This window comes from Calypte anna, chromosome 3 (genome assembly GCF_003957555.1).
Source record: "Calypte anna isolate BGI_N300 chromosome 3, bCalAnn1_v1.p, whole genome shotgun sequence".
NCBI lineage: Eukaryota > Metazoa > Chordata > Aves > Apodiformes > Trochilidae > Calypte > Calypte anna.
Window position 1 is genome coordinate 61,180,311 of NC_044246.1, and position 22,957 is coordinate 61,203,267.

Genomic DNA, 22,957 nt, shown 5'->3' on the forward strand with positions numbered 1-22,957 from the left:
AGATGACCTGCAGAACTCACTATGAACCTAAATACTCCCATGATTTTAAGATCATCTTCTTTTCAACCTAATTGGAAGATTCTTCCATGATTTAGTCAGTAACAGCAGACTTCGTGATGAAAGGTTGTGCCCTGAAGGAGGCACAGCCTTTGAGCTAAGTAAGTCATGATTTACTTCACTCTGCTTTAAATCTCTGCTTTCAGAACTTCAGGCTGCCGAAGGACAAAACAGGTACCACAAAGATTGGTGACCTGGCCCCTCAGGACATGAAGAAGGTCCATTCTTTAGCGCTGATTGAATTAACTGCTCTCTATGACATACTTGGGACAGAATTCAAGCAGCAAAAAGCTGTAAAAATAAAAACCAAAGGTGAGTTGGTGCTTCATATTCTGAACCAAATGGGTCTATTTTAATCTATTTAATCTGTTTTAATGCAGTAAATCAAATACATCAGTAAAGCAGGTGACAAAGGCTCCCACCATCTCCAGCGAAGGGCAACAAAAGCTAAAAACTTTATTAGGTAGAATTATAGGACAGAATTACTTAGTTTGGAAAAGACTAAGTCCAGCAATACAAGTTACCTCTTTCTTCTTCTGTCTGGTGCAAACTTTCCTGTGTCACACTGGCCTTGCCCACCCAATATTTCCTCAGGTCATAATGCAATTTTTATGCTGAATGGTATCATATTAATTGGAAGATTTGGGCTGTTGCAGAGTATGTTGAGACAAGTGCAGTGTGTAATTTTGCTATTCAAGCCATTGGAGCAAATGTATAATCAGAGTGCTTTCCTTGGGAACATAGGGCACACTGAAACCAATTGCAAGGTACTAGATGTTTTCAGTGCTTTGTTTTCTGTATTTCTGACTTCTGCCAAATGCTTTACAAGAGCTTGAAATGTTACCAGTTAATCTCAAGCCTTCTTTGTCCAAAACCTTGTTGTCAAGGTTCAGTGTACGTGACAGTGCAATAACTTCAGATAATTGAAAGCAACAGAGAGGGCTGAGAGATATACAGCAAGGTACAATAGATTCTTCAGAATATGGGCTTCATTTTAAAAAAGTTATTTTCTACTACTGTAAATGCAAAAGACATACACAGGTGTCATCTGCCAGACTTTGATCCCTTAAATACATTTCATTGCAAAAGGGCTTGTGCTTTCACCTATAAACAGAGACAAAGCATTTTCTTTTGTATTTTGGGTCTTAGTTTTAACTGGTACTTCTTACCAAATTTATTATTTATTGAATTTAAGTAATAGAATTATTATGGGAATGATGGGAAGTCATAAAACCCACTAGATTAATTAAAAACGTTTTTAGAAGTTAAAAAAGTTGGGTTAAACTCATGGAAATGTGTACAGAATAGATAATGACATATCACCCTTTCTGCCAAACAAATCTGTTTTTGCAATGTGGTACCTTCATTACCTTGTTGCTTTACCTGACCCTCACCTCTTCACTCCTGAGGTGTTGTTTGGCGTATTGATTCATAGAATCATAGAATCCTTGGGGTTGGAAGGGACCTCGAAAGATCATCTAGTCCAACCCCCCCTGCCAGAGCGGGGCCACCTAGAGCACTTCGCATAGGAACGTGTCCAGGCGGGTTTTGAATGTCTCCAGTGAAGGAGACTCCACGACCCCCCTGTGCAGCCTGTTCCAGGGCTCTGTCACCCTTACAGTAAAAAAATTTTTTCGATTCATAGAGTGGTGGATCTATTGGCTGTTCCTTTTTGTGCTTGATTATGTACAGATGATGAAAACATAATTTTTATGGGGAATGCTGGGCTCTGCCCAGCCCTGGTTTTCTATTGACCTCCTACAGTTTGCTTCAGCTCAGGTGAAACTTTTAGTATTAACAAGATCTTCAAGATGATAAAATGATGGGGTATGGATATTGACTGTATGTATGAGTCCCTCCATATTTTATAGGTAGAATTTTTATGCTGATAGAGGTACAAGAATTCCCTGATTTGGCACTGAAATAGATGTTTCTTTGACGTATATCACAGTCTCTCAAGGACTGACATCTTTTTAGTAATTGCAACTGTTCTGTGTTCAGTATTGGCATGGCATCATACCAAGCAGAGTTTTTAGCTACATATAGTGCTCTAAGCTGTTTCAGAAAAATTGCACATATAGCAACTATCAGTACTTCTGATAGAGAAGTCCTATGTCAGCAGACTGGGTTGTTAGTTACTAGTAAAGCTCTCTTTTACTGGTCAATCACTTCTATTCAGCTGGGGAGTCCCCTTTATTTGAAGACTAAGGCTAGTTTTGCATCAGGGCTAGAGTAATTGAGACGATTCCATTTTGGGTTGGGTTTGTTTTTGGGGGTTTTTTTTGTTTTTTTTTTTTGCTTTTTTTTTAGTTTGGATTGCCTCAGCACTACTGTAAAGGCTGTTTTCTAACCAATACTTAAATGTGCTTGGGCTTTTATTTTACAAAGAGCTGAAAAGCTCTTCTTTCAAAAACCTCATAGAGAGTAATGTTCAGAGTAACTGAGAGATAATTACATGTGTCTCATTTTTAGTAGCCAAATTTCTGTATATATTACTGATGCCATTTGCATCTTAACTATAGTAACTTGCGTTGAGCAATGAAGCTCTGCATTTCAGGGTCATCATCACACCCATTCTGCAGACCAGAACCACACAGATGGTTCATTTATGCAGTTTGCTTCACTGTACTGCAGAATAAGTGAATGGCAAATTGAAGTCAAAACAGAAGACTCCTGATTTACGGCTGAAGTAGAATGAATTCTTTTAGTCAGAATGTTTTGTGTAATAATTTAACTGACAAAGACATTAAAGCCTTTAATGTATTGAATAGGCTTATTTCTTGTGGTTTTATGCCATCATCATATGTAGTGGAACAGATGTGTATATATCTCAGGTTTTTTTGCTTTATTTTTCAGACTCTGGCTTGTTTGGGGTCCCACTGTCTGTTTTACTGGAACAAGATCGGAAGAAGGTGCCAGGAACCAAGATCCCACTGATTTTTCAAAAGGTAAATCAGCTCGAACAGGTCAACTTGTTACAAACCTGCAGGTGACAAAACTTTGTCCTGGATTTACTTGCTCCCTGTAGCAGTTTTCAGTATATTACTATAGTTAAACTTGCTGTAACTTTTATTTGCAGCTTTACTTATTAATTCAGTAAATGCAACACTTTTCTTTGTATTAGTTATAATTTGAGTTAAAGGATTAAAATTAATTTGTCGTTACAGCTGGTCTCCATGATTTAGGCAAGTTTTCTTATAAGCCTGTGAAAACTGACCATCAGTGTAGGAACCCACTGCACTGAAATTCCATTTCATAAAGGTTGTATAACTTCCATTATCAGTAGAGCTGCCCTTTATTTTTTTTTTCAAAGCAAATCCTTGAAATTCTATAGAAAATCTCAATCCCTGTCCCACATACTGAACCTACCTTTCTACAAATTGGCTTTCTCCTTTCAGAAGTGATTGGGACCACAGGGCAGGTGGTTAGAGAGTGGAAATCAGGCTGGATGACTCTTTCTGGCAGTGACAGCAGCTCTTTCTCCAGATTTGTTGCTTTACAAAGTGAGGGGATGCTTTGGCCTGTGTCATTCAGTAAGGGGGAAAATAGTAGGAAAGATGATGGAGACTCTGGATTTACTGTCCATGCATAGCAGGTCTTTTTGCATGAGAAAGAAGAGACCACATGTGTGGACCTGTCCTAACACCAGCAAAGTCATTGCTATGTCATTCCTGTTTCAGTAGGTTTAGGGACCCACTTTTTAAATTATTTTTCAAGAAACAGAAAACTCAAAGTAGTTTTGCATCACTCTCACAAAACTATTGCTATGTCATTCATGCCAGAAATTACTTCTTCAGGATCATAAAAATACATTTCTGAGGAAAACGCTATCTAGGCAAAAAATGAAATCAAAAGAAAAGAAGATTGATCACTGTGCTAACCTAACAACATAGTAAGGACAGTTATTCTGGAAAAAAATTATACATAAATATTTCTAGTTCACAGATGTGGTATGTTTTTCAAGGTTCAGACATCATTTGGAATACAGTTTGCTTTATATAAGAATATAAAAATAAAAAGTTTCCCATTTCTTCTGTCTTTTCTCTTTAGTACATTCTGTCCAAGAACAGGAGATTTATATAAAATGCAAGAACAAACATTCTTGTGCATGCTGCTGCTTTAAATGTACCTTGGTTATCCATGAAACAAAGCAAACCAAGCTTATAGGAAGGCTGCTTAATTAAAAGAAGCTTTTTACTAAAAAATACACCTAGTTTTTATTTCAGTGAGGAGTTACAGTTCAGGGTAATGACATGGGATTTTCCAGCTCAAAAATGTGAAGGTAATACTGATCCACTTATCTCCACCAGAATTTTCTGCTGATCATAATTCAGGTGTACCTTGCACCTCAAAGCAGCATTTGGAAGTGTGCAAAGGAGTCGTGGCCACCAGCAGGGCCACCAGAACTTTTCCCCCTAGACGTGGTGATAGTGGCAAATCATGCAAGATGCCCACAGCATCTTTGCATCCAACAGATAAGAGTGGCAGTCCCTGGTCTGGTGTAAGCTGTGTGCAGTAAGACCTGGATGCAGGCATTTGGGGTTTTTTTTGTTTTGTTTTAACCAAGTAAAATGTACCAGGGTGACACATACTGTTGTCTAACTTTGAGGCTTTTGCTGTCTTATTGGTTTTTATGGCATTTATCAGTTTCATAAATACAATGGTAGGTAAATCCCCTTTAATTTTTGTATCTAGAGAAAACACAACTGCATTGAATAATTTTTCTTACTCCAGGTCTGGCACAGAAAGGTTTGTAACAAAGGTGCTGCCCTAGTTAAATACTATGAGAATAATTTTTGATAAAATGATGTCATCAGCTCTTGATGTTTACAAATTCTTTTGAATGCTCTCATATCCACCAGTGAATATTCCTAGGCATATATTTTAGTGACACATAATTTATCATACATGTTTTAAGTACTATTGCAAATTTTCTAGTAATTTATCTAAGCCATCCATAGGATTGCAAATTGCTGAATTTGTTAGGAAAATGCCAGTATTTTAAAAACTGAAGCTTTGTAAAAGCTGACCTAAGTCATCTCTGCTAAAGTTGTGAAGAAAAATATTTATGAGAAAGCTAGGACTGTATCTCTAATGTTACCTAAATTGTTTTGATTCAGAGATATTTTAACAAGTGTAATAATTAAGTTTGATTTTTGAAGACTAGTTTTGGAAAAAGAAGTGCTTTAGGCACTGAAAGAAATCTAAAAAGCACTTTTTAAATAAAATAGACACTTTTCTTTAATAGTGTTAAGAAAACAGCTAAGAGCCATATTAAAAGGTTTTTTTTATACCTCTACAACAAATGTAATCAATGGGTAAATTGTTTTTGTGTCTTCATGTTACATGTGTCCATATGCATACACACACACATACATACATAAAGACTCAAAACCATCTACCAGTAATTTTAATCTGGTATCTCCATTCATGCAATTTGTTTTGTGTTTGACAGTTGATTGCCCAGATAGAAGAGGCAACTCTAGAAACAGAAGGACTTCTTAGAATACCAGGAGTTGCAACAAGAATAAAGGTAAAACATTGCACACATTCTCAGCATCCCCCAAAGCTTACCTGCACTTGCTGAATTTAGTTTCTTGTGGAAACACATTTTAATACCAGTTTAATACCAAGTTATGAAAATTTCAAAAACAAAAACCAAAATCTGTCTACAAAGAAAACAGAGTTATGTTAGCCAAGAAGCTAATGGTTTCATCCAGGCTAGTTTTGGGGAGATAACAGCAGTTCAAGTGTGAAGGAAAGTCAAGGCTACATTTCAGTTGTGCCAGAATCTCATTAATTCTTGGTACAAGCTTTCCAACCTTGTGTTTTTTCTCTGAACCAGCCTAATAATCTGAAGAGTTCACACATAGTCTTTCTACCTCAGGAGGATGCTTTTCTCTGGCATTCTGAGCTTATTTTAATAGCTAGACTTAACCTATGTTGCAGGGCAAGGCAGCCAGCATGCACTAAAGAACCTTCCACACTTATTTTTATGAACAGCAATACAGGCCCTCAGCTCACTAAGTACAGTCTTGTTAGGCACATCCACACTCACTGACACTTTGCAGAGTGAGTGCCAGTTGTATGTAGACCCTTCCCTAGTATTTTGCATGAATGCAGGAAACTAAATGCACAGTCTGATTCATGCCAAGAGTCAATGTGTTAAAAAGACAGTCTGAGCTGGCCTCAGATTCATAACAGAAGGAAACATTTAAGAGGATTCAGCTGTCCAAAGACATCTGCCAACATCTGTCATGTAGAACTTTGTCCACCAGCTGGTGTATTAGAAACAACTGAAAGAAAGGAGTATTATGGAAATTGACTTTATTTACCAGTAACTAAGATTTTTAAAAATATATATTTTATTTTTCATTGTTTTAGTTTTCATCCAGTTTTTATTTTCCATTTTTTATCAGCTCTACATCTTGGAATTATTTTGGAGTAAATTTTTTTTTTTTATTTACTTATTTTATCAGTTTAATATTATTTCCCAGGCAGGGGAATATTTGCTATTTGACTTTCATTAATTTTTTACCCATTTATTTGCAGGCACTGCTTCTTTAAATTAAGCAACTGTTTTGTTAGCAAAGATGTTAAGTGCCTTATTCAAATGGCAAACTTTATAGAAAAACAAAGAATATAGCATACTAAAGGACTGATGTTTTTTCTTAAGCTTTTTTCTTCTATAGAAAAAGAAAATATTTCCCCCCTTATGTAATATTTTAGAAAGGCATAGCAAGTATCAAGAAAAATATTTTTCTATCTTATTTTATATATGTTAGGGGAGTTATTAAAAAATTGCATTGCATATCTATAATACACCATACTTAAATACATTGACTTTAAAATCCAAGCATTGGTCCACTAAGGTGCATAATTGGCATTTCTGCTCTTGCCTCTCAGATATAGCAATTAATTCTGCCTAGGTGTTTAATACTGCATTTGCCTCAGTGATTTGGTCTGAATGCGGATGGATGAGCTGATGAGATTCAGAGGGAGGGTTGTCATCTTTATTTCTAAAGCTTGTTCTTGCTGATGAGCAGGACATCATACCCACTTGACTTTAGACATCTGAGTTGGGATCTTAAAGCCTTTAATCAGGGGAGACAAAAGATCTGTCTGAAGGAGAACTGAGACCATCCATCTTATGTCAGCCTAAGTGTCCACATTTTCTTTGTAAATGCATCCATTTTACATTTGGACAAAAATAAATTTTAGCGGATCACTATCTTAAAAACATATCTCATATCCTCTGTGTTTGTTCTCTCCAGATAGATAATTAAGGCAGTATTTGTCCTGGCACGTTCTCTCACTCCATCTCACAGACTTTACAAAACAAGCCAGTGTCTCTGTCCTCCTTTTCTGCCTCGGAGAACTGAGGCAAGAAGGGACACACTTGAGAGAGGTGGCTTAGGGCCACTGGCCCTATCCTGAGGCTACTTCCTGCTCTGCTGGACGGGGAAACAAATTAAGTGGGTCCAAGGCTGGGACTGATGGCTAATGAGAGACTTGGGAAAAGGGCTCAGTCATTGCAGCATGTTCTCATCCATACATCTCTGGAAGCCTCATGATAGCAGAGCCATGGGAGCAGGGCAGCTACGTGCTACTGTCTGTCTGCTGCCAACACTACCCTGCCCTTTCCCAGCCCCAGAGTTATGAGGTTTCACTGACCCTTTCAGTGCTGCTGCTTCTGCTCATGTTTCACAGTATAGTCCCCTTCCACAGAAGGCATATTTTGACATTCAGTGCTAGGGAAAGCTGTTATTTGCCCATTGGTGCAAAGTTCCCTGTAGATGGCAAGACATCCAGTCACACAGCACTTCTCCCTGTTTTTTAAAAACAGAACCAGCTTCACCTTAGTGTATGTTTTTTTCGGATACTGTGTGTCAAGGCACATAAATGCCCTATTTGTTTATGAAAATTGCCATGCATGCATTACAACAACACTAGCAGTTTTAGAATTGCTACGTATATCAGCCGTATCTTAATATTTTTTGGGGGGCGAAGTCATAACCATTACATGAATTAATATGGTACCTGCTTCTTATATTCTACATAGGCCTGTGGCAGGATCATGGCATTTCTTCTGATTTGGATGTCTGCTGCCTGTTACTATGTGTTTGCTTTCAGTGCTTTTGATCCCCAGTTTTATCTTTTTGTAGCAAAATATCAGGGACAGCTGGAGTTAAGTGATATTTCAGATGCAGTTTTTTTCCCTCTTTCAAAATACGGAAAGTATTCTGTGACTTCCACCAGCTGAATGTTATTGATGCTTTCTTTCTCTACTGCCTTTCAGAGTCTTTGCCAAGAACTGGAAGCAAAATTTTATGAAGGGACTTTCAACTGGGAAAATGTAAAGCAACATGATGCAGCAAGTCTTTTAAAACTCTTCATCCGTGAACTGCCTCAGCCACTCCTCACTGTAGAATATCTCAAAGCTTTTCAAGATGTACAGAGTGAGTATTGTCCTTTCTGTCTTGGTTGTGAAGAACTGATACCAGTGTAGAGCAGTACCTCTATGCTGCAGGACTGTTTTCTCTAATAGTGTTTCGGATATATAATAGGTGAAAATAGGTGTTTCGGATAGTTGTTAGGATGCACAGACATGTTGTAAGGAAATTCTGGATGATGGTATCAGATTATAAGCAAGATTTACTTTAAAAGAAAATAACAGCAAAGATATAATTGTTCTGCAGAAAATCTAACAAATGGTGCTGATGTAGTTTCTTGTTGCATTTTGAACATTGTGATGCAGTATTTCGGAACTAAACTTAAGCCATACTTTTAATATGTGTTTTTCTGGAGCAGGTAGATACACTATTATCACTAATTGCATGTTTTAAATTCCTATAATTTGTCAGTCAATTATTCAGATTCTTGATTCTTATTATGGTAGTCTGCAAGGTGGTTTTATTTATTTCACCCATGAACTTGTCTTTTTGACAGTATCTCCAAAACTGATTTGTATGAAATATATTTGAAATAGCAGTTCAGTTGGAATCCCAGCAGGATAAATGAGAACAGCCCTGCTGAATTTTGAAATAGTGTGATAAAACTATGTCAGATAGTGCAGATACCTGCTTCTTCCCTTGTTTTATGTATGGCATGATTTATTAGGAACCTGCTCAGCAGACTTGCCAAAGCATGTATTCTAAAGCATGACAAGAGGAAGTTTTATCACTAAGTGACAAAAGTGAGAGAGTTGTGGCTTTCTGCTGCTCAGCACTGCCAGAACACAAGAGCTCTTCTAGGAGGTGGAGAAGTGCAGGGACGCACTTGGCCTGCCTCTTGGGTGAATGACACACCACTGAGCAATTGGGTAAAAAAGCAGAACCAACGTCACTTTTCTTTAATTATAGCTTGGCACATTTGGTATCGCACTCACTCCTGTAGATATGTGTTAAGCTTCTCTGCTCTTGGCTTCAGTCCCCACTGGTTTGCCATTGCAGCTGCTGCTGCTTATGTAGCTGGAGACCTGCCTTCTCCAGCAACACGTGGTATTTATTCTGCGTGGGTGACTTGGGAGACCATGCAACTGCTCAGGCAATCAAAGAAACTGTGAAAGCAGTTTTGGACATACCCATTCATATGCTGGGGCATGAGCTCGAAAAGGGAGGAGCTGTTAGCTGACTATTTCTTCTTGTAACATTGCAAAAATAAGGAATCACAAGGCATCTAGAAAATACTGCCAGAAGACTGCTGAGTCATGCAGCAATTGAATTCTGAAAGAACATTTGGAAATGAATATCAGAAAACAAGGATCTGCCAGCCCTTTGTCATGTTGTGACAATTTGCCATGTGTGTGCATTCGGCATTTTGCAAGAGATTTCCACTTCAAAATCATGCTTTTTGAAGAAGACAAATGACAATTTTAAAATACTGAGGTTCATGTGTTTCACTGGCAGATCTTCCAACAAGGAAACAGCAGCTGCAAGCTTTGAATCTTTTGGTTCTCCTTCTACCTGAAGCAAACAGAGACACTCTGAAGGTTAGAATTGCTAATACTTTATTCCTGCACAAATATTTCATCTGTTTCTGTGAATCCACTGTAATGAATGCTGTTGTCTTTTAACATTCGGGTTTTTTCCAGTTCAAAGTTAATGCTGAAACTAGTGATTCTTTTTTTTTCTTTTCCTCATATTTCCCAGAACTTCAGAAAAAACCACCTTAGAACCCTAATTCCTCTCAAAAGACTTTTAGGAATGTGACTTGAATTTTTTCCAGAATATTGCAATAATAGTGTCCCTGTTGAGCAACCTTTTCTCTCACGGGTTTAATTCCTTTTATAGCAGCTACAGTCATTATTTCCAGTGCAAAAAATAAACTATTAGAATACTGTTGCTTTTGTGAAATGGGTTTAGCTCTTTGTCTTTATTCCCTATTTAGCTGTGTGCTGTTTATTTCTTCTCTCAAGAGGCTCAAAATTTACACTGGAGTGTTCCAATTTGGTCCTATCCTTTTATAGCAAAGCCGTTCATCTTTTTAAGAATATGCTTACTGTTAAAATTGCTACAATCAAAAATTAATTTACAGGGTTTGTGTAGGATGCAGAACATCTATTATAAGCGAAAAATCCTATTAGGTGTTATTGTTTCAACCTGACTTTGTTTTTGAGTTCATTTACTGTGTAGAAGCAGTAAGGAGGGCTCCTGAGTTGAGTTACAAATATATGGAACTGAATTAATTGAAGATTTTCAGTTTCCAGTTGGCTACCTGTCATGCACAGTGCAGTTGTTTACTCATTACTTGCTTACCTAACTGAAGTAGCAACTCCCATGTTTCCATAGCTATTATAGAAGGCACTACTGTGTTCACTTTCATCGTAAGAAAAGCCAGTGGTAATGATCTCAAAAGCATCTGTGGGATGCTACTTATTCACCTAAGTAATGGTTTTGCAAAAAAAAAAAAATAATATCTTATTCTGCAGGGCTTTGAAGTTCCCTGAATGCTTTTGAAAACATAATAAACAAAAATAAGAAGGTTTATTTACCTCATTTCTCAAAGGAAGCAAAGCTTGCATTACAGTCCCGTGAATAAACATAGGCACACTTCCTATTATTGATTTTTTTTATGTGGTTTTATTAGGAATGAAGAGCTTTTCCCCAAAATATGTAACATCATGTTTCACTCATAACTTTTTCATATGCAGAGTTGAGCTGTGATTTTGTCTGTTGCTGCAGGTACTCCTTGAATTCCTCCAAAGGGTAATTGATCATCGAGACAAAAATAAAATGACGTTAAAGAACGTTGCGATGGTGATGGCCCCAAATCTTTTCACATTTCATGGGTTTGGCTCAAAGAGTATTGAACAAAGCGAGTTTGTTATGGCAGCTGGAACAGCAAATGTCATGCGCTTTATGATTCGGTACCAAAAACTTCTCTGGACAGTAAGTGTATTCTTATAGGGGAAGGGAAAAATCCATAAATTTCGCAAAGAAGTCCAGAAAAATAAGTAATATGAATTTAATTCCATGATTTAGAGAAAGATTAGTCCCATCCAGCTGGAATCTTCCTCATAAACAACTCTAATGGGAATGAAGCAGTATCATTACATCTTATGGTTGAGTTAAACTCTGGTCAGTGTTTTAATATTGTGTGACCATATGTGAACTTAGAAATAAGTCCGTGGGGGAATCGTTCTATTTGGCCTATCAGTATGCATCGTTTTGAGAAATTTATTCTTCTCTGCTTAGAGATAGTATCAGGAAACACTGCTTAATCCATTTTCCTCTTGGACCAAACTTCATGTAATATAAAATATGTTTTGATAAAACATGAATATGTGTCATGGTCTCAATTAAAGCTCTACTTTAAACTGACTAGACTAGTTCAGGCTTTGTTGTCCATCAGCAACTTTAAACAATTTTGACACTTGCTGCATGTGAGGAAAAGTTATTATCACTGTTGTATAAACTAAATGTTGAGTGAATTTTTTTTGTCTGAGGCAAGGAAAAACTCTGCATTATCCCACCTCTCTTCCCTTGAGAACTTACTGAATGGAAAATCACAATTGAGGAATTTTTAAATGTTAAGTTTATATTATCTTTACTTATTATTGGAAATATATACTATTTTTTCAAGTTCTACCTGACAATTTGTGAATTTACAGAGTTTTGTATAATTTAATTAAGGAAATGACATAGATATTCATAATACTATCTATTTTCATCTAGATTCCTAAGTTTATTGTTAACCAAGTAAGAAAACAAAACACTGAAAGACAGAAGAAGGACAAAAAGGACAAAGCTATGAAGAAACTTCTGAAGAAGATGGCATATGACAGGGAAAAGCATGAGAAACAAGAAAAGACCCCTAATGATGTAAGAAATCATTCATAAACCTATGGTCTCTAGTGAAGAAGTAGATATAGCAGGGAGGCTATATACAGGTATTTAATCGAGAAATTAATTAAATTGAAAGTTAATACATGTTTTGTAGATCTTAGTTACTAGTATAAAACAAGTAAAGGGTTGATCTAGGTTTTGTTTGTGTGCTTATTTTCCCAGATTTTTTATAATATTTTTAATCTGAAAAATTATGTCCCACAGGTTGTTTCAGTTTGGGCACCTGAGGCAAAAGCTCCCTAGGGCTGTACCTGTTGAGGGAGAAAATGTTGGGACAACACTCAGTACTACTGTATCCATATTTAGATGCGTTGCTGCCCAATGCAAGTCACTGCAGATCTTATGGTTCTTAAAAAAATAAATATCTAGATTTCACTGTTTGGCATTTAATAGTGTTTGGACACAGAGCTAGCGTTCAGTCCTTCTTCCTGCTGTATGAGTTCCCAAACCACTGAACTCTTTGCCTCAAGGAATCTTAAACTTTTGTGGAGCACTCTAGAGCATGCACAACCTGCCCACCCCAAGCAACCCCAGAGGGTGAAACAAGTGTAAAAAACTGATGGTCTGCTGTTGTCCAAGTGTCTATTCCCAGTTTACCCCTGCATAAATACAGTTTAGTATCCCTCCATTAGGTAATGGGCTCAGTGGTGTCAAAGCTTAAGTTCCAGTGTAACACTCTTCAGACATTTGTTGCAATGAAAAAAAAAATCCTGTGGCATTATAGTGTTACTTTTTCCTGTCCTTGGAAAATATTTTAATTGAACTTTTCCCACTTCCGTAAAACCTTTTCAAATATATTTCTCATGTAGCTTGAAATTGCTTATTATTTGCCAACTCAATGAAGTTAGTAATGACAATTTTTTGAGGCTCATTAGCCTATACGGTGTGGTATCTTAATTGTAATGAATTTGAAATACATTATTCGAAAGCTACTTTAAATACATAAACAGATAACACCAAATAGGTCTATCCTGATAACATAATAAATACATAGCAGATATAGGTATTTTGAAAATACCACCTTGTGCGTTGAAGTGGTACTGGAGATTGTGGTGAATTAGAGACATCTTGTGGTAGTTTGTAAAAATGCTTTGGCCTGCATCGTCTGCTTTTCTTACCAAGTGTTGGTATGGCAAACTTACAGAAAAGGTTTGTCATAAGCTAATAAAGGCGTTTTTTTAAGGTATTTAGAAAAAAAAAAAATGGGAAAACGAATGCACAATAATATCTCTTAAATCTTCTTGGTTTGGTCTTGCAACTGTGCCCATCTATTTTAAAATGTGCAAATAGCTGGATTCTTTGGACAACTGCATCCAGTATCTGCTGGAGATTTATATTTCACTGTTTCTACCACATTTTGTCTGCAAAATTTGACACATCTCTTAATGTCCAAAACATTCTCCAGTTATTACTTTGCCTTCCTTTCACATCTCTCTATATGAAGGAATATGAACACAGAATGTGGACTTACATACAATTTTAAAATAAAGCTGGTTAAACACTGAGATTTGGTTTAAGATGTCTAATAAGAAAATATTTCTTGAAAACAGTTCAGTTGAATTATGATGAGATGACACTTAATGCTGCCATCCCCTGTTCATCATAGAAATAACAGCAAATACACTGAAATAGGCAAACGCTATTCCAGCTTCAGGTATTGGATTTTTTTGTAATTTGGTGCTGTTGGTCTATTAAAGCAAAATACACCCTTTTAGTCCATTGGGAAGTCAGGGCTGAAGTCTCATGTAATACGTTCTTACTCAAATGCAAAAGTAAAATTGTTACTCAATAATTTTCTTTAAGCCCTAGAATTATATGGGGATTTTCTTCAAAATTAAATGATATATTTTTTCACAAAACCTTTAGGCTTATTCATTAATTTGGATCCTGAAAACATATTACTCTTAAAATCATATTCAAAATCTGATAAAGCTTCATTTTGGATGATAATTTTATATGTTTTCTCAGGGTAAGAATTGTCTCTGTCTTTAATGAAAATTTTTTGTGGGATTTCTTTTTTCTAATTTTCAATTTATATTGCCTTAATTTGAAATACAGGTCATTTTTTCCTGCACTGTTCTTGAACTGTGTTGCACTATTAGATGGCAAGTGAGGTGTTTAGAGCCATAGTGAATCCCTGCTCCAGTGAAAACTGTTTGGAAGTCTTGAGAGCTAATTATCTTGTATACAGCTGAATAAAAACTACTAGAAAGTTGCTCTTTTCTACCACGTGCTCTGGCACCCCACATGATTAAGCGAGCTGGACAGAGCTTGAGTCACTTCTATACTCTCCTGAAATACCTCAGAATCTGCAATCTTAGTGTCATTCAGGTCATTTGGGTAAAGTTTGATCTGATCTCTGATGAGGCCTTTCTATCAAACACATTTTCCCTCTTAAGACTGAGATTAAATAGCATTTCCTTCAAACTTTGGGCACGATCTCTGTGAAGTGCTAAAAGTGGTTAATATCAGAGGGCTCATGAGGGTTAGTTGTGAATCATTAGCATTAGAAAATTTGTGAGAGTTAATTGCTTTTTGAGATACCTATGCGTACCTATGGCCCCAAGTGAGTGTTTGGGATTAAGTCTTCATGTTGAGGTGCATAATGCTCTAACCAGGCAAAGAAAGATACCCTCAGGACTGGAATTTTTTTGCTTGCTAGCATTAATCAGATTTATACTGTTTGTCTGTTTCAGTCTTGAAAAACTCATCCTCGAGAGAACCTGTGAGGCAGAAGGGCAGACTTGCCAACTAAGTAGTTATGGGTGACCCCCCCTTCAGCATCTTGTTAATCACCTGATATGCACTTGTCTCAGGTGTTGGGAGGTGGAGGCCTAACTTGGATGTTTTAAACTGGGCTGTGCAGAGAACAGGTCCTTCTGTGGCTCTGTTCCTACACGTTTGATGGACAGATTTTCTTGCCACACCAACTTGCACAGAGAATGGGCTAGGGGATGCTCAGTATCTGTTCTCTCTACAGTTGGTCACCATGAACATATTGTTCAGCTGAGCATGAGTTCTGTAAGTGCAGGTGGTAAAAGTGCCAAATTGCATTAATAAGCTGAGCTAATAATGATTCTGTCTGAATAAGCAATGTAATTATTCTGTTTGATCTGTGACCATGATGTTAGCACTCTATGGACATTTCTTCCTCCTTCTCTCATATACTCAAAGCAAGGAAGGTTTAAAATAATTTATTGTATGTCTGCTGTACAGAAAACAAGTCCTGATATCATCTGAAGGTTGAAAAAATGGCATTAAAATAAACTGAGAAAGAATGATACAAAACTGAAAAAAAAAAAAGGAAAGTTTAAATTTTTAAATTTATCATGCTGAATTTGATGAAAGAGACATCTGTAAATAACCATTTCATCCTTAAAAGTTTCCTTTCCTTTTGCCAGGTTCTCAACAGTCTGGAAAAGACGCAAAAGATTTTAAGCAGGATTTAACTTTCTAGCAGATGGCTACAGTCATTGCTTCCCTAGGCAGAGGCCTTAAAGAACAGGATTGACAAATTTAGGGATTGATGTAGGGAGTTGCTCTTCAAGACCCATTGCAATCTTCTGAATCTCTTATTCCATTATTACTACGAAGCAGATTCTCAAACTGGTGAATCTTAATGCTTTAGACATAAATAATTATTATGTCTAGTATTTTTAAGTCAATGAATAATGAGACTGGATATGGGAGGATTGTTTGTTTAAAATTACTTTCCACAGCTCATCACTGCAGTAATAATGAGCCATCAGCTTTCTCAGAAAGCTGTGCTTCTGATTCTGCTCACATTTGTACTTGTTCTGTATTCATTTAACTCCAATGGTTTCAGAGCAGCCATTCTAGATTCATAGGTGCCCAGATTTGTTCACTGATTACAGAAGAAATGTTCAGCCTTACAATTGTAGTAAATGGGGGTGGAAAGGAGAATGAACTCTCATAATCAACTTCGACTACTGAGACTCTTACATTTCTTACCATCAAAATGAGTACATTTAGGTAAATGATAATGTAAATGAATAAAAAAATTACCTTAAGATCACCAGGAACAGAAATTAGGACCTTATTCACAAATAAATTATGCCTTTGTAACTTCAAATGTCATGAACTCTTTAAGATGAACAGAATAACTGTCCTTTGGAGCCTTCTTCTCTGTAACTAATATGATTGATATTAATCACCAAGGATTTTTGAGTTGAGATATAATACAAATGCATTATGGAGTCAGTCCTGCAGGCTGACTAGCTGAACATATTCAAGAGAATAAAAAAACAGGGAGAAAAAGTTGCACTAGTGAATATCTGTTTTAAAGGAAATGATATTTGAAAAGAGGTATCACCTAAAGTAGACTGAGTCCTGAATACTTTGTGATTTCTTTATTTGTAATGAATTTCAGATTAAATGAAAGTAGAAAGGCTTCTCCTGTACATTTTAGTGTCGGTGGTGGTGCAGAGGGGTTACCTGGCTTTCCTGCCTGCAGCAGGTCTTTTTCATATCTATTTCATATGCTTCTAATCTTACCAAAGTGTGTTCTTAATCCAGCAGTAATTGCTATTCTTATTCTTAACATCTTTGAAAAATAATTAAACACTACTCTTGTTTCGTTCTAAAGTTCTCCCTGCTGTTAAAAATCAAATTGTCTGAATGTCTGATATAGTTTACTGAATTACTGTGTAGCTACCATGTTTCTGCCTACAGTGTAGTAGATAGTAGTTAAGTACAGAGCCCTGTACTAAGTTACTTATTCCATATGGTATTTTGAGAAGCTCATCAAAGCCAGCTGCTAGCAGCTTCACTCCAACACCATTATTGCTTTGCAGGCTGATGTTCCTCAGGGAGTGATACGGGTACAAGCGCCTCATCTTTCGAAAGTTTCCATGGCAATACAGCTGACAGAAGAACTGAAAGCTGGTGATATTGTAGCCAGGTTTCTCAGCCAGAAAAGGTACCAAACTTGTTTTGTTATCATTTTGGGTGAATGGCTTTTCATATATAATTCTTAGGGGGTTGTACTGGATGACTTTTATAGAGGTCCCTTCCAATGCACATCATTCTATGATTCTATATTATATAACAGAAAAAAGTTTTAAAATTCTTCAAGTCCAAGTTAGTTCAGGAACTTTGGTGTGAAAATTAGGTATTACAATACATGCTTGAGGAATTAACTTTATGCTCCTGATGTCTTTAAAACTTAAAAATGCTTCAGAAATATGTGAGTGATGTTAGTAAAAACTTAACTGCTATTTAATCTCAGGAACACATTTGTAACTTTCTGGGAAGAAGACAGAAGGGAAGTCCAAGAAAATAAGTCTATGAAAAAAAGGAATGAGGATAAGAGAGAGAAAATATTTTGTAAAAAATACACTTATAGTTAGCAACAGTATAGGTACTGGGATATAAGTATCTGTAAAAGCCATGCATGTGCAGTGTTTTAAAAGGAAATCTACATTTAAGTCATCCATTTATAAGGGGACAAGTTTTAATCAAGCTTTTACATCTTATGTGAGCAAAGTAAGACTTGACTTAGCAAGAAAAAATATGTAACATGTGTGTATCATATATGACTATATATGCTAAAGCAGTAATGTGGTGCACTAGTTGAGATTAAGAAGCTGCTTTTTTTTTGAAAAAAAATTCTGCTTTTAGAGGTTTGCACTTTTGACAGTTATTTTCTGGCTGTGCTTTAGCATACACTATTGCAATTAGCAGTTAGAATAATAGGGACTTTGTTCTTCTACTGTCTGTTTTTTACTTGAATTACAGCAAAATTAAAACCATCAAGAGTGTGGCTTCTCTCAGCCAGCCATAAGGCTTTTTTAGAAATGTGAAGTGTTTGAGGGGAATACTTATTTTTGCAGTAACAGTGAAAGGAAATTCAGAGGGTAAATATCAGGCTACTTGTTAATAACAATGGAATTCTTTTCCAACCCCCCATCTATCTTATCTTTTCTGCTCACTAGCAGCACTATTCATTTGCACTAGCTTGGAAGAATATTCTTGTTCACTTACTGTATCTGCAAGCAAGTATAAATTCAAAAGGTTTATAACAGGCTGATCTTAATTAGCATAATTTCTCCCAGAGACATCTAAGTGCTTGATGTACAAGCTCTCTTGCAATTTACTCATTGTGTTTTGTTCCTGACAGTGGAAATGTCCAAACACTGAAGAAAGAAGAGGTCTTTCTCTATGAAATAGGAGGAAATATTGGTAAGAATGACTTCTGAACAACTTCTTTTGCTAGAATAGGATTTCTTGGCACATTGTCCGTGGGCTTCTCTGTGGTATTTTTATTCATGTCCCCAGTTCTCCCTGACACTAAGGCAGAAAGTTAACCTCAGGGAGAAGGAAGCTGAGATATTAGTGTTATCATTGTATTAGTAGTATCTGATCTCTCCTAGTGGAAGACTGCAGCTGTAACAGGTGTTCTTGATAGGTGTGCACATAAAGGTGTGAAGAAGCACATAAAGGTTGGATAGAAAGGTTTTTGAAGTTCATCTTATTCATCTCTTTGAGGCATAATAAGTGAACTTGCAGTCCTTCATGCTCTGCATTTGAGCATTGCTTTCAGGTTCCTTTGGGGAGAAAAATGCTCAACCAAAAGAATTCCCCGGTGAATTAAGTTTTCCAATGGTCAGCCTTTGCTGCACTGTGTCTTCCAGACCTGCTTGATTAAAGCAAAGAGCAGATCAGCAAGGTAGACACCAGAGGATAATTCTGAACACAATTCTGAAATTTTCTTTGATTTATGCAAAAGCATTTTTGCATTTAAAATCGAAGTCTGATCACAGTATTTTTCATACACTCAATAAAAATCCCCAAAACAAACCACTAACTACAAAAAGAGTATTGGATTTGAGTTACATTTACTTTTTTCTTATTAACTGTTATCTGTTAAACTTTAGAGAAGTTACAAAAATCCGTGCATACACAGTACTTCCACACCCTGCAAGTTTAAATCCTGTATGTCAATTTTTACTTCTAGCATTTTTCTTTTTTACCTAGTCACTATTTTAAATTGGGTGTTTTTGTGTGTGTCTAAACAACAAGGCTAAAAGTACATGAAAAATAACACTTTTCTGTGTTCCCTACAACTGATACGTTTTAATGTTTTTACTCAGTCTGCTAGCAAAAAAGAAGTTACTAAGATAGCTGAGTGACAGATTAATGTATTCTATGTTGTCTTGCATATATTTGCAAGTCATATATTTGACTGTTGAAGCAGGTTGTGATCACAGATGTAAGAGTTCTTTAAAGGAGTACATTGTTTAAAGTAGAGATATAATCATTGTAGAAAAGGATTTTTATAACAGAATTACACTGGAAAGGGGATGACCACTTTAAACATGTGGCAGAAATGGTATGTCTTTTGGAGAAAATATATGGCTAGTTGCAGATTTGTTTTGTTATGAAACAAGATAGAAAGCCTGGACATTGCCTCTCTCTGACTGCTTTACTTTCAACCAATTTCAACTTTAATCAGCCCTTAAAAATACTCTCAGTTGAGGTAAGAGAAACTCCCTGACTTCAACCTGATATCAAACCAACTGTCCCAGTCTTTGGCATTCTCCCTTTCTGCCCAAACTGACTGACTTACAGAGAGGGAGACCAAAAGGGAGGAGACTTGACAGGCTCATCATAAACTTCTGATATGGGCTCACAATTCCAACAGGCACAATGCTGTGATCCTGCCCCATAGCAGATGGAGCTGCTGAAGTCTCCACACATTTTTTTAATACCCAGTACACTATAGGCCTTCAGGGCACTGAACAGGACTTCTACCATTGCTTCGTGTTTGGGACTGGATGCCCCCATGGCAAACCTCTGTTCCTGTGCCTGAACCTGCTGCACTTTGTGGGGAAGAGGATCTGGGTTCAGCAGGGTGGGTGGGACAGGTCATGTAGGCTGGGATAAAAGGCTAGAGGGAGGGACAAGCTGCCACCAGGCAAGGAGAGTGGATGGAGAGGGAGAAAATGGAGACTGATCCTGGTTGAGCAAGTAGTTGTTTTCTTCATGCCTGCTCTGTGCAAGGAGCCCAGAGAGCTGTCAGGATGAACCCAGCTGCAGTGTTACACCTCTGCTCACCTCCTGCTTCAGGAGAACATGTATTTTAAATGTCTCCTGGCACACAAGCCATCTACCCCAACCACCTGTGTGGTAGAGTAGGACAAGGGCTGTGATTTAGAGCTGCAAATACATAAGATAATGCTTTGCCTGTGAGGGAAAGAGAAGAGTATGCAGATCTTGATGGATCAGCATATGCTATTTTCATCATAGCTACTTGACATAAATTAATTGCTTGCAACTCACCAAAAAAACCTGCACTACTTTTCCCTCTTAGGACAGTAGCCATGACAAGTGCTATACAGAACTGCTGACCAAGAGGACCATTAGTCACTAATGCCTTCCTAGCAAGGACAAGCCTTACTCAAGCTTCCCATTTAAGAAGAGGAAAATATCCTGAAATTTTAATGGATTTCTATGCAAATGTGAACCTATTGATTTAACCACATGACTTAGCATGTTTTAACCACATGATTTAAAAGGATTTAACCACAAGAAGACTGGGACATTGTTCCTTTTTTCCTAAATATTCATGGAAGGGAATTCCCATGTGCATGATCTGACATAGAACATGTCCCAGAGGTGACACAGCTCTTACTCCTCATCCTTCTTTCTTTGTCCTTTTCTCCCAAATAGAGAGGGGAAGGGTAAGAGAACTTCTAGCTTTGTTGTCCTTTGTTTAATACCACAGAGAGGGCTTGAAGACGTACATGGAATAAAGTCACAGGAATTTTGAAGACTGTTTCCTTTCTTTTTTGGTACTGATGTAGCTATATATCTCTTCTGTTTCTAGGAGAACGCTGCCTTGATGATGATACCTACATGAAGGACCTGTATCAGCTCAACCCAAATGCTGACTGGATTATAAAACCTAAACAGAGCTAAGCTCAAAATTAATGGCAAAAGGAAAAAAAAAAAAAAAAAAAAAAAGAAGAAAAACCTGTGGACTTACATTGTAACACTGAATGTTTCAAAGGGATAGTGTGTCCTTATCCACTTTAAAAAAAAAAAAGTGATTACCAGTAAATTTTCAGTTTTACTCACAGCAAAATTTTGCAGTTAGCACAGTTTTCCCACTCATATTTGAAATGAGAATAAGTACCTTAAATATTTTAATGGCACTAATCTACCTCCCATCTGGTAGGTCTTGTTTTAGAAGAATTTATTTTTCACACAGATGTTTAACCTCTTTTATGTTAGAGATCTACAATCTGTGTAGAATTCTGTGTTCATAAAGGTCTTTACAGTGCTAATACACTGGACAACAAAATCTTGATCAGCACTTCTGAATGGTACAGTATTAAAAACACCTAAAACCAGTCATATGAGTTTCCCAAATAAGGGAGAAATTCACAGGAAAAAAAATGCAATGCAGTAGGTTTTGTCTTTTAAAGTCCTAATGTTGTTCACTTTCTACATAAAGTTTGCTGAAAACTTTAAATTTTTAAAATTTTAAAAAACTGTGAAAATGCTTTCTATGCAGCTTTTTTTCTAGATCTTTAAAATATTTTTATCCTTATTCCAGCTGATTACATTATTGAGATTATTAAGGAAAAAAAAAAAAAAAGACCGTTGTGACAAGGTGAGTAATTTTTAGAGCTCACCATTCTTGGCAGTGTTCTTTCTGGAATATTGTCATACACTAGAAAGACCCTCAGGTTTTTCAGCAATGATGTGCAGCTGTGTTACATAGACTGGTTTCAAGTTTTTTTTCTGACACCTGATAGATTGCATTTTGTGAACTGCCAAAACCTACCAATTACTAGCACAATAAAAACCTTCAAGGAGAGTAAAATAACTGTGGAGGTGAAACTGCAGTCTAAATTTCATAGGTAGCAAACCACCAAACTTGTCACTCAAAGACAGTGTAAAGGTCTACTGTGAAGTTCACATTGGCTTTTCGGGTATTACCTACCATCAGCTTTTTATCTGGTCTGTTCTGGATGAGGCTAGCAATCAAATTCTAATTTCCCTTATGTAGATAGATACTGTCTAATCCAGTTTAAAAAATTAATAGACCAACCCATGGTGAACTATTGCAAATTCTTCTCTTTCCAGGGAAGGACTGATAGCTCCCCATGGAATTTACTGATAATGAATTAGAGCTTGGCATGAGTTGTTGCAGCACAAAGAGTTGTGTACTGTAACTCCAGCTCCCCAGTCCCACAGCAGCACTGTAGGCTCACTGACTTGTGTACCACTTTACAATTCATTTGTAAACTAGCTCAGCCATGCTTATGTGCTCAAACCTGCATGCTGACTACCTGGAATAACTACTGTGAAATTATAGCTTTGGAATGAAATACTTTTTTTCAGTTGCACACAGAGAATTACAGTGACCTCATAGGGAATATTCTACATACAATCAAGGACTGAATTTTTTTTTTCTACATGATCAAAGCTGATTAAAGGAATAAAGGGCCTTTCTGCTGAGCTTTGGATACAGGCCCTGACTGTGTTGTTCCCAAAGTAACCACTGGAACTCTCTTTTTTATACA

At 36.8% G+C, this 22,957-nt stretch overlaps 1 protein-coding gene across 1 annotated transcript in view; it reads left to right on the forward strand.

Annotated features, from left to right (window-relative positions):
• The window catches only part of ARHGAP18 (Rho GTPase activating protein 18), a 61,137-nt gene extending 38,675 nt beyond the window's left edge, over positions 1–22,462 (forward strand). Inside the window, exons 6-15 of the mRNA XM_030448248.1 lie at positions 204–369; positions 2,914–3,005; positions 5,513–5,590; positions 8,357–8,516; positions 9,966–10,048; positions 11,241–11,447; positions 12,234–12,380; positions 17,219–17,343; positions 18,544–18,605; positions 21,253–22,462. Of these exons, the coding sequence (XP_030304108.1) occupies positions 204–369; positions 2,914–3,005; positions 5,513–5,590; positions 8,357–8,516; positions 9,966–10,048; positions 11,241–11,447; positions 12,234–12,380; positions 17,219–17,343; positions 18,544–18,605; positions 21,253–21,344 (1,212 nt within the window). The 3' untranslated portion in view covers positions 21,345–22,462. The remainder of the gene's footprint in view (positions 1–203; positions 370–2,913; positions 3,006–5,512; positions 5,591–8,356; positions 8,517–9,965; positions 10,049–11,240; positions 11,448–12,233; positions 12,381–17,218; positions 17,344–18,543; positions 18,606–21,252) is intronic.
• The last annotated feature ends 495 nt before the right edge of the window (positions 22,463–22,957 follow it).